This window comes from Toxorhynchites rutilus, chromosome 3 (assembly GCF_029784135.1).
Source record: "Toxorhynchites rutilus septentrionalis strain SRP chromosome 3, ASM2978413v1, whole genome shotgun sequence".
In the NCBI taxonomy this organism is placed as follows: domain Eukaryota; kingdom Metazoa; phylum Arthropoda; class Insecta; order Diptera; family Culicidae; genus Toxorhynchites; species Toxorhynchites rutilus.
The window spans coordinates 14,380,463-14,392,319 of record NC_073746.1 but is presented as its reverse complement, the minus strand read 5'-3'; the positions used below and the strand labels follow the sequence as shown (position 1 = coordinate 14,392,319).

Sequence of the window (11,857 nt, the reverse complement as noted above, 5' to 3'; positions counted from 1 at the left end):
CAAGCTAAGAAATAAAAAGAATTTAAGTGAAAAAAATATAAAAACGAGTGTGGCGGGACAGTTATAGCTGGCAGTGCTGGCAATATGCATCCTAAAATCCACACAAAAATCGAAGCTAATTTGCTCAATTAAGAATATAAAGCTTTCGAAAATTGTTCTAGTTCCTGTAAAATAAACAAACGATCACCTCGTTAATTTTTGTAACATTTATTATTAGTATAATAAATTTAATATATTCATCATTCACAAGTGACATTACAAAGATATTCTTCTAATTCCGCTAAGCCTCAAAAGGAATGATAGAAAACCGAGGTCTAAAAGAAAATTCATATTCTGTCGCATCAGTTACAGCATACGATTTACATCTGTTTGATGCTGTTCAGCGACTTCTGAATGTTCCGGTAGGTGCGCGGTGGAATAACATCCAGTAATACTTTGTTGTAATTTGGTTGATCCGAAAGCTGCTTGAACATGCTCTTGGTATAGTTGCGCGTATCGAGCGAACCCTCGAGCAGCAGCTGGGCCCCGGTTAGCACCAGCTTGTCCCTGGATTCCTTGGGCAGTGTGAACACCTTCTCCGAACCAATCTGACGTACGATATTGTCCAGCAGTTTGGCTGCGGTTGTGCGGACCACAGCATTCTGATGGGTTGCACCTTTGAAGGAGATTATGTGGATCACTTTCGGTGTTGACAAATTTGCACACATCGATTCCAGCGCTTGGGCGGCATCGGCTCGGAGGAACTTGTTCGTATCGGCAGTGCGATGCAACAGATGGGTGGCAATATCCTCTGCTTCCCCTTCGATACAGCGCCGATGGGTACAGAAGAATTCCGCTGCCGCTTGGCAGGCAGCTCGGGCGACCTGAGAGCGAAGATTACGAACCTGCTTCGCGAGGGCAACCGAAAGCAGGTGAATCTGCGTGTCGATCACTTCCGGATGATGTCGGATGAGACGGACGAAGAACTGTAGTCCACTAATGTTTTGCTCCCAATTTGGGCTCTCCAAATGGGTGAGGCAGTTTGAGAGTGCGTCTTTTGGTTTATCAAATTTGCGTAGAGTTTTTTGGAATATGACTTCGTTCATTTTATTCTTCGCTTTAATGGTGCTAACCACCTCTTTCACGGGGGCTACCTTACTGCTCTTCCGAACGAGGAAGGGTTTTTTGAGGATTTTCTTCGCAGGCACTACAGTCGGTTGCACTGGTTCTGTTTCGTCTTCCAGTTGTTCGAGGTTTCCCATGCTTGCGGATTGAACGCGGCTTTTGGGGGGCGAGATTTCGGCATCATCCGCCTGATGGTAGCTGTTGTTAGAGAGCTCCTCAGTGGAATAAGAGGTTTGCAATGGGTGAGGACTGGGAGTTGGATAACGCTTCGGAGTGGCCGTTCGTCGCGATTCAATCGGTTCGTCCTCCACATCGTCATCGTAATCCGATTCATATTGTACCTGATTAGAGCTTATCACATCTTCACTTCGAACAGGAGTGCTGTCTCGTTCGTACCACATATCGTTCTCTTTGCTTTTGGTGGAACGATTCGATTTGGCTGAAACATTATCAGCTGACTGTTTGATAGAGGGACTGCTGAAGGAAATGTTACTGGTTCGAGACAATCTTCCGTCGTTTTTTAGAATTCCAGAACCGATAGATTTGTGTGAAGTCACCGAATGGGGTCGCGAGGAAAGAATCGACGGCGGGTGACTAACGTTGGGTGTGGGCGGATATGGATCGGTGCCCTTCCCTCCAAAATTAAACGTGCTGTTGGAGATGATCCGCGTGGACGATGAATCGTTGCTGGATTTATCATCATTGTCACTGTCGTACTGTTCGTCCCGATGGATGATGTAACTTTCCTGATTGATTCCACCGGTAACGGCCGGTGTTTCGCCGCCGCCGCCTGTTGCTTTCCCAAGGAAACGTGATCGGCGCGGTGTTTCGACAGTGTCCGCTGCGAAGAAGCGTCCTCCGGTATTGCTGTTGCTGGATTGATTGTGGACACCATTGTTGTAGTGTTTGGTTGGCGATAAATTAGGCCGCTGATCTATATCTATCTTTTGCACATGCGTGCTGCCTTGCTGTTTACTGCTGCTACTGCTGTTTCTGGAAGTAGAAATAAGAGGCAAAAATGAGAGAGTGAGAATGGGGCAGCTAACAGTTTTTAAAACGAAAATATACGCCGTTAATAATTAACTAGTGTGGAAAGAGCAAAGGTGTTCCAAGGAGTGAAAAGCATCGTAATTCAGGTCATGTGAATGGCTATTTTTCACTCGATTGTTGGTTTTATTCCGGAGAGCTTTCTCTGACCTTGTCGTGTATTACAGATTGGCCGTTTGGAGGAATAGGCGCCCAATCGATAGCGTCCGAGTGTTTGTATACCCAACGAGGCCTGTGAAACTATTAATGAGGTTTGACCTGTTGGCACTCGACAGCATCGTTCGACAGTTTTCACGTTTTCGTTGGCTGTGTATTAAGTCATTGAGTAGGATTTGGTAAAGAAGATTTCATCGTCGATTAGTGAACAAAAACAGGCTAAAAGAGTCGATTTTATGGTATATCGAAACGGGGACTGCTTTGCGCTTTGCATCTTCATTGCTATAGAGCAGGGGTTCTCAAACTATTTTGGGCAAGAAACCCCCATAGTCAAATTTCTTCGAAAACACTATGTTTAGTTTTTTTCTTACTGAATATTATCAATTTAAAAACATTGTAGTTAGTTAAATGAGTAAACCTGAAATTATTTTCTGATGGAGGCGATCTGGCGTAGTGGTAACATACGTACCTCTCACGCAAAAGTCACGAGTTCAATTCACACTCCCGACATTATTCCAAAAAATTGGAAGTAATGTGACAAACCAGCCAAAAGTGTTGAAAGCCACTATAATACAGAAACAAAAAATATTGTTCATCATATTGAACAAAATAAATAGACATAAAATTTTATAAATATCAAGTATAATTAATAATTACAAATTACTCACAAATTATAATAACATTCAAATCGCAAACCAATCTACCCGCAACTACCAAAATATCAAAATACGGTTCAATATTGGCTAGTTGAAGCTTTAAATCTCCGCGTTCGTTGATTTTCAAATAGTTCCTCCGGTTTCGAGTTGTTTGTAACCATACTGAAGCCGTTATCTCAAAGTATGATGATGGAAAAACGAGAAGATATTTTCAGCAATGTCCCACATCGCAAGATACTGTGTTTGAATGTTGCGTTGTAACCAGAACTTATGACAACCTTGGCTGTGCTCCTGCTTGAGCTCCTCATCTTTGCTGATGATAATCAACTTTTCTTGCATTATAACTATGGCTCATTCCATGGCATTTGAATTTGAAAATTTTGAAATTCCTAAAACAGCTTAGTAAAACCTTTGTGTAATACGTCCAAGTGAGTGACATATGATAATATAACATGGTCTTGAAGTTTTTGTGAAAATTTTGCCAATGCGGAAACTGTGAGTATTCTTTTCTGCTTAAATTTTGTTCTTAGAGTTTTGTCAGAAAGGCCGATATTATCGATATTGTTTCAATCGAGTTGAAATCATCACCCTGCAAGTGAAGCACAAATTCAAAAAAGCTGAAAATCTTGCTATGCTAGAGGCTCTTGGTGGTGAGCGAACTCCAGCGTGTAGAAGTAACCGAGTAAAGATTTCGTCGTTTTTCTCATATAGCAGAGCAAATAATGGAGTGTTCAAAGAATTGCTTCGAAGCTTTTTGATAGCACTTATAACATATAGTGAAGACTAATGGGATCTAGGGTTCAGATTCTTTGCTTCTAAATGCTGTCTATGAATTACGCAGTGATGAGCTGTAAAACCACTGTGACGACCAACCAAATCCAAATCAAACAAACCAAATCAGTCTTCCATGGAATAGCTTTTTGGGTTTAAAAAAATGTTCCACGGCCTGAATGATCGATTCTCCTCTGGTATCATTCTTCATTTATGTAGCAAAAATCATTTATTGGCACATATTTTCATCTTTAATATCTCGAACATACCCTAACAACATATACATAACTATGTTTTTTTGACGTAGGACTACGTCTAACCGGAAGATATAGGGGGTGAAATGGAAATCTACGCACTGAACAAGTAGGAAAAAATGCAAGATTTGGAACGCTTATAACTCGAGCATTTCTCAATAGATCGCAAAGGTTTTTGCATCAATTGATAGGAAATATATCTACGCATCTATCATAACGAATAACATTTCCTTTTTCTTGAGATAAATAATTGAATAATTGTGAAATATCAAGCATTGTCAAAATGCACTATGTGCCCATTTTTGATTGGTCCATTTTGTGCTCCTCAAATCGTACCGACCAAAACGGGCAACCAGAGCAGCAGCGAAATAGAATGAAGCACGATTGGAAAGGAAAAAGAAAAAAATGAACGAAACATTGGTCGCAGTCTCACACATGCGTAGTTCTCGAGCCAGCCAGTCAGCTTAAAAATCCCCGCTCCGCTGCCGTAACGATCATTCTCATTCAAACCGTACACTAGAGATAGGCAAAACAGTTCACTTTGATGAACGGTTCACTCACTAACCGTTCATCTAAGTGAATCAGTTCTTTTGAACCGTTCTTTCGCTCTTTCGTTCAGCGGTATTAAGAACAACATAGAATGTTAGCAGGAACCCAACATCAAAGTCGCAGCTATTAATTGATATCGTTGGATTGGATAGTGTACGTATGGGATTTATATTTTTGAAATTTAGTGGGGAAAGATAAGCTGCTTCTTTAAAAGTCGCAAACTGTATGTGAAAATATGTTTATCGATCGACAAAAGTTTATGTAATAATTTGATGCGCACAACATATGTGCAATTTTCCATATTCTCTTTTTGGACAACACACAGGTTCCATGTAAGATCATATTTTATAATTTTCATTCAGGCAAAAAACCAGCAGCGATTTTCACTAACAATCAATCATACAAACAATCACGATAACACGTACACGCAATAGGCCAAACAATGAATTGAAAGCAACGAAAAAACTTTTTTCTCAACATGCCCTCACTATAATATTTTATGTTTACCTAATCCATGAATAGCCCCAGCTTCCCCCAGATTTTTTCTGATAATCAGAAAGTATATGATTGTTACGCGGAATTAAAAAAATACATGAAATTGAAAATATATAGTTTTGCTTTTAAAACTACGAAAATCTAATTTAATTTTTAACCCAAAATTGAGTATACATTAACAAAATAAACCATGAGTTTCATGCATTTTGCTCATAAATGACAAATCGTTTCATTTTCTTTACAAGCGTTCTCGTTATATTTATCCATTCCGTCCAGCGCAAATCAGTTCAGCTGCACTAGTTTGTTTGCAAACAGTTCGGCCGCAAACACTTCGTTCTCAAACAGTTCGTTCCCAAACAGTTCACTCTCAATCAGTTCTTTGCCATACAGTTCACTCGCAAACAGTTCGTTCACAAACAGTTCACTCTCCAACAGTTCACTCTCAAACCGTTCTTACGGAATCAGTTCGTTCCGTTCGCTCACAAACCGTTCGCTCGCAATCAGTTCGTGGGGAGAACTACCGTTCTTTGAAAAAGAACGACCGCTCGTTCACTCTTTTCAGCGAACTAGTTCTTTCGTACCGTTCGTGAACGGTTTGCCCATCTCTACCGTACACCACATCGGTTCGCATCACAACACATCAACAAACCAACCCAAGCAGCCATGTCTGGACATGGTAAAGGAGGAAAAGTGAAGGGAAAGGCAAAATCCCGCTCGAACCGTGTTGATCTGCAGTTCCCCGCAAGGGTAGCTAGGCCGAGCGCGTTAGTACCAGTGCACCAGTCCATCTAGCCGGCGTTATATAGTTTCGGCCGCCGAAGTGATCGAGTTGGCTGGCAAAGCTACTCGCGACGATAAGAAAACCCGCATTCGGAACAGAACACATTCGGTTCGGTGGACATCAAGACATCAGGCAGTTGCAGCGAGTGGCGAGTGGCAAACGCAATCGCAAAACGGCATCAGGTAGCAGAAGAAAAAAGTTTGTTCTTTATACAAACTGCTTTGGTGGCAAATCCAGATCAAGGCGGCTTCGAGGGCGTTCGAAATGGTTTTTTTCAAAACCACGAGTACTAAGTTTTCTAAATTGGAACCATTCCATAAAACAAGGCGCTTTTCAGGGCCATTAAACCTTCCAAAAAAGAGTTTAGGAAATACAGTTCAATGCTTTCTAAAACAATATCCAAACTAATAATAAAACACAAATTGATTTTTTCATAATTTGTTTGCCAGAATATGATGAGTATGTGAATTTGGCAGTTGTTCTGAGTTTATTGATTTTCACCAATTCTTAAATTGCTTCTAGATTGTAAGTACAGTAATTTACACTTATCTCGACATTTAGCTAATTGGACGGACCTGTAATGCGACATATTTAGTTGGACTATTTGTAAACATAGAGTTCGGGGTCCAAATTATGACCCCATATTGAAAGTTGACACTGTACCACTGTCATCGCAAATGTTCAATTACAGGTTAAAATTACCTCCAATCCGATACTGAGTGGTGGTAATGCGACGTGCCATTGAATGTAATTTACTGTAAAATATGTCACAAGCTGGATGGGAAGAAATTTTCCAACTGTGAAAGCTGTGGCGAGTGGCAAATGCAATCGCTAAACAGAAAGGTTTAGCCGAACAAGATGGGGATATCGAGTGATAACAAAACAATAAACTCTTTAGATTGAAGATAATTTTGTGTTCCTGAAAAGGACCCTTTTTAGCCTGCATGTGAATCCAACGAGCGAACAAATCGTAATGAATGTATTTTTTTGCCATCGCTCCCTTTTAACGCTCATTCGTTCGTCTCGTTGGACTCGCCCCTCTAGCTGAGTCTGCCGATTTGTCTCTATCCTGTGAGTGTGTACCGCTAGAGTATAAAACACGCGGACCCCAAAAAAAATCTTATTTTCTTTCAAACCGTAAACCCGTGTGGTTGTACGGCATCGGCATCGTGGACGTAACAAAGGAGGACAAGTTAAGGGAAAGGCAAGGTCTCACTCGAACCGTGCAGGTCTCCAGTTCCCTGTTGGTCGCATTCACTGATTGCTCTGCAAGGGTAACTAGGCCGAACGGATTGGTGCCGGAGTACCAGTATACCTAACAGCGATTCTAGAGTTTCGGCCGTCGGAGTGCTCGAGTTGGCTTGCAAAGCTGCTCACGACAATCAGAAAACCCGCATCAAGAACAGAGCAGCTTCGGTTCGGCGCTATATTTAACTATATTTTATATTTAACAAAAGCTGTCCCCTTTGTATAGTCCTACGTCACTCCGGTTATGTCCCCGACATTACCCACCCATCTTTTTTCATTGCTGGGTAATGGGAACTCGTCCAGCTGGAGAGAAAATCTGTTGGTCTATAATAAAATTGAATAACATTTTTCCCTCTTCGTGACTAGGATTTGGCGATCTTTAGAAAAAGATTAATCTTGACGGATCGATTTGCTAAACGGCGTAAGGATCAATTCACTGATTAAACTGGTATCGATCTTTGAAAAATCGAATGCCTTTTTCCAATTCATCAACTTGTTCAATATAATTTTTTCTTTTCTTCAAAAATGGTATAAACATTTCACATTTCTATTCAAACATCAAAGGAATTAAAATTTCTCAGAATGAAGGACACAATACTTCCTAGGGCATTCATCTTGAATTGTCATGGAATTATTCAATTAAATAAGTTAATTGAAAATTATTATCAGAAATTCAACAGCTGATATTCATCCAGAACTCCACTAACAATAATCTCATTAAATTAAAGTGACCAGATGATCAGAGGTCTAACGCGGGACACAAATAACAAAACGTTATGTATATAGGTTTTGGGAACATATACCATAGTTTAGCGAGTCTGAACTGATATGTATTATTTTTTTCTAAGTATCGGCACTCAGTGTGATTTTTCGGTGGTTTAGATTTTGTTTGCGCCTGAAAATCACTCGCTCAATCAGAGCATTTACGCCTGGCAAGCACGATTCGAATTCTACAATTTTCTTTGAAAAAGAAATTACGAATATTACCGAATGGAATGCTCGAATTTTTTCTTAAATCTTTCGTTTATTAAGCCTAAAACCAAACTTATTCAAGGCTGTTGATTCGCAGCAGCAGCACTGTCAAGCAACTTGATGATTTTTTCGTACTGCAAGCTCCACCCCACAGCGAAGGAGTTGGACATCCTGAGGCACTTTGTGTCCGCCAGATATAGCCGATCTGGTATTTACAACATTATATCCCTGCTACTCCTTAAGCCGGGACATCGAAGAAACCGGCCAAACGGTGAAGGAGAATCTGGTCAAACTGGACATTTTTATGTGGAAACGTCAGATGAGACCGGCCGTATCTGAGCAGCAAGCAATCACCCAGAAGGAGTAGCTTGAGGTGCTGGTGAAAATTCCCTTTCCGGCCAAAGAAGTGAATAATTGTTTTTTCACTGGTGAAAAACTTCTTTCCGTGCTTATAATGAAAGACGAGACGTACTTGATGCTAGAATTCAACGAATGGCAGGGGATCGGGTACTTTACGTTCCCCAGGTAAGCGATGACTTCGAATGTATCATCCACACCAAGTTCTCGAAGAAGGTCCTTCTCTGACAGATGTGAAGCGAATGTCCAAGCCGCTCTTCTTTCTAATCATATTGTGAACGGGGAGATATATAGTACGAAGAGATTGCCGGAAGTTGCGAAGGTGATGTGGTCTTTATGCCGAACCTGGGATCAGCCCATTATGCCAAAAGATCACTGGTGGATGGATCGGCTGGAGATAAACATTGTTGCGAAGACCGCCAACCTTCTCAACACTCCCCTGCTGCGACCGTTAAAAACTTTTGGGTGAATGGCCAAAATGGAGAGACAGTCGACCACCAAAGCCACGAAAATGTAAAAAAAACACGCCGACATACATCTTTTCATCGACCATGGTTGAGGTTCCGACCAGCTTCCGTAAGTCCGCCCAGCGCTTCATTCACGATACTTCATCAAACAACCCTCCCTCTTCCTGTCAAGTATACTCTAGTTTTTCCGTTTTATTTAAAACGTTAAGCTCTGACCGAGCTAGAGGACCAAAGATGATCTTTTCGTTTGACTCGCGTTGGTTCCTGCGGATCAATAGGGGACTTTTATAAAAATCATTTTCCATTTTTGTTGCTGTCGCTTCCAGTTGACACTCTCTAAACAAAAAGCCCACTGTCGGTGCGATGAACCCAGCTCAACGTATTAGTCTTAGGATGTATTAGAAGCGCTCTTGAACAGTCTGCCAAATAAAAGTTTTTTTTGAGGTTCATCCATTTAAGAAAATCAACATGATTAGATTGTGATATTGAAATATACTGATATAGCGAGACATTTTCGTTTCTTTTGCCAAACGCGGGACGTTTCGCGGGACATTTTGTTGAAATGCGGGACGTCTGCTCACTTCACATTAAATCCAACTGTGCCATATGTTGGGGGGTCTGCGTAGCCACTTGGTTACGCGTTCGCTTACTAAGCGATCGATCGTGAGTTCAAACTCAGGGCCCTCAATTGACCATCTTTGTGTTGTTATAGAATAACTACGTCCACGCAACCATCATCAGCGATGGAGAACGATCCACGGTCGAAATAAGATCGATTCATCCATAAAACTGCTCTGCTCTGCAAGAAACATCGGGCTGCTGTTCTATAAATAACCCAACAATGATCAATATCAACTGTCTCCGCTGTCCGGTCTGCTGAACAATGGAAGAACAGATAGAATACCCTTACGCCTAAATGGCTCGACTACTACTACTGTGTAATTTACAATTTATAGAAACATAAACACATGTACATGTACACGATAAAAACCCTCTGTTACAGATAAAATGCTAATGAGCCTAAGATGGGCCTTTAATCGAAATCTTGGTGGTACTTCCAGTATAAGAAAAGAACACTTCGGTTCCGGCCTCTTGTCACCATCCAATTTCATCATAATTTTCACTGTCAGAATGTGAATGTGTCTTGTGATGGTGTAAATATAACTTATGACCACTTGTTTTTTATTCATCAAATTTACCAATCTGCTTCTGCTAAATTTACGACCACTAATATGACAACCTTGAAAGGGATCCCATGTTTATGAAATCCGTCAGGTGGTTAGGAGAGATTAAAGTCAATGTTCGCTGAAAAACAAACTTACAAAAATATTCTACGATCAAAAAGATAGAAAAGATAGAAAAGAAAAGATCGATTTTCGCGAGTTTTTTGAGAACAAAAATTCGGAAAGGAAAATATTGATATTCTGAATATCGATCCAAGATCGCCCAATCCTATTCGCGACCCATCCCAAGTTCCCTGAAATATTTTTTTTTGTCACGCCATGCACATAGGTAACCAAGCATTTTGTAAATTCTTTTTCAATCCCATTATTCTAGTTCACTTTGTTCAGCTATGTAAATACGTTGTAATCTCTTAAATAAAATTAGAAGATGAGTATATTATCATTCTAGCTCCCACGTATTCCAGAACGCAAATGAACGTGCAACCTAAGCACAAGCTCGTTTTACAGGTAAATATCAGGAGCATGTTTGGACATGAATTTGATGATGACTTCCTTCGTGTTCAAACGCGTATATGTTTAAAATACAGAGAAATTTAAAACGTACCGGAAGTACTTGTACGCTCAAACACATTATCTTGAACGAACCAGTTCAAGTTTTTGACGTAGGACTACGTCTAACCCTTCAATATATCAATCGGTGATTATCTAAACAATTCTATGTTATATAGTTCGTATGTCAGAACAAATGACAACATATTCTTTTGGGTTTATTGCCCGAATTGTCCGAATTTGTGACAGTTTCAGCAGAATATAATTGCTTGGCTGTCGATGCCTACTCTATACTTATTCGGTCGTTCGAAACGCAAACGAAATTGGTCTTACTCTTGAATTTATATGGTTAGAAGTTTTTGAAGAAAATATTGCTCGATTCAACAATTCTTGTTCTATTACTCTCTTATTTCGGTCAACGTCTTCACATGATTGAAAAGTTGAGTTACCGTTACCTCTTTAAAACTTGCTTGATCTTGCCATGTATTGCTAATTTCACATGACAGTCGTTTCTGCAGGGTGTCAGTGTGAAAGTGATAAACTATCCGGGGATCGGGCAGAGCGGACTCGAATATATAGTCTCCAATTTCTTTTCTAGGTATAAAATCGAACCAAAAAACATTATTTTAAATTGTTTTCTATACATATATTTGTTCGTTTTTTGAATATAAAGAAGAATTTAATAATATTCCCCGTTTTCATTGGCCTGATTTACGGTTTCCCCAACAATGACTTCAAAACCAAGGTGCCTGAGGAAATCGGCATTGTAAATATGTGCAAGCAGAGGGAACTTTATAGAGATGTGTTCCCTAAAACAGTCATCAAAATCAAGGTGCCTGGGGAAATTGGCTTTGCAAATACATGCATATAGGGGGAGCTTCTGTTCCCACCAAGATATATTCTCTAACACAGCCATCTAAATCAAGGTGCCTGGGGAAATTTGCATTTCAAATACATGTATTCAAATTAGAGATGGGCAAAACAGTTCACATTGATGAACGGTTCAGTCACTAACCGTTCATCTAAGTGAATCAGTTCTTTCGAACCGTTCTTTTGCTTTCCTTCAGTACTATTAAAAACAACATAGAATGTTAGCTGGAGTGCTCCCGTGGCCGAGTGGATAGGGTCACACCTAACATGCCGGGGGTTCGGAAATTTTTCATATTTTCTATCAGCACAAAACACAGGTTCCATGTAAGATCATATTTAATTTCATAATGGTTGATTCAGAGAAAAAATTCGGCAGCGATTTTTTTTCAATTTTCAC

General features: G+C 40.3%; 1 protein-coding gene across 1 annotated transcript in view; it reads right to left on the bottom strand.

The window, feature by feature from the left end:
* Positions 1 to 242: 242 nt before the first annotated feature.
* Positions 243 to 11,857, bottom strand: part of LOC129777456 (uncharacterized) — a 76,407-nt gene continuing 64,792 nt past the window's right edge. Inside the window, exon 10 of the mRNA XM_055783724.1 lies at positions 243 to 2,097. Within this exon, the coding sequence (XP_055639699.1) occupies positions 360 to 2,097 (1,738 nt within the window). The 3' untranslated portion in view covers positions 243 to 359. The remainder of the gene's footprint in view (positions 2,098 to 11,857) is intronic.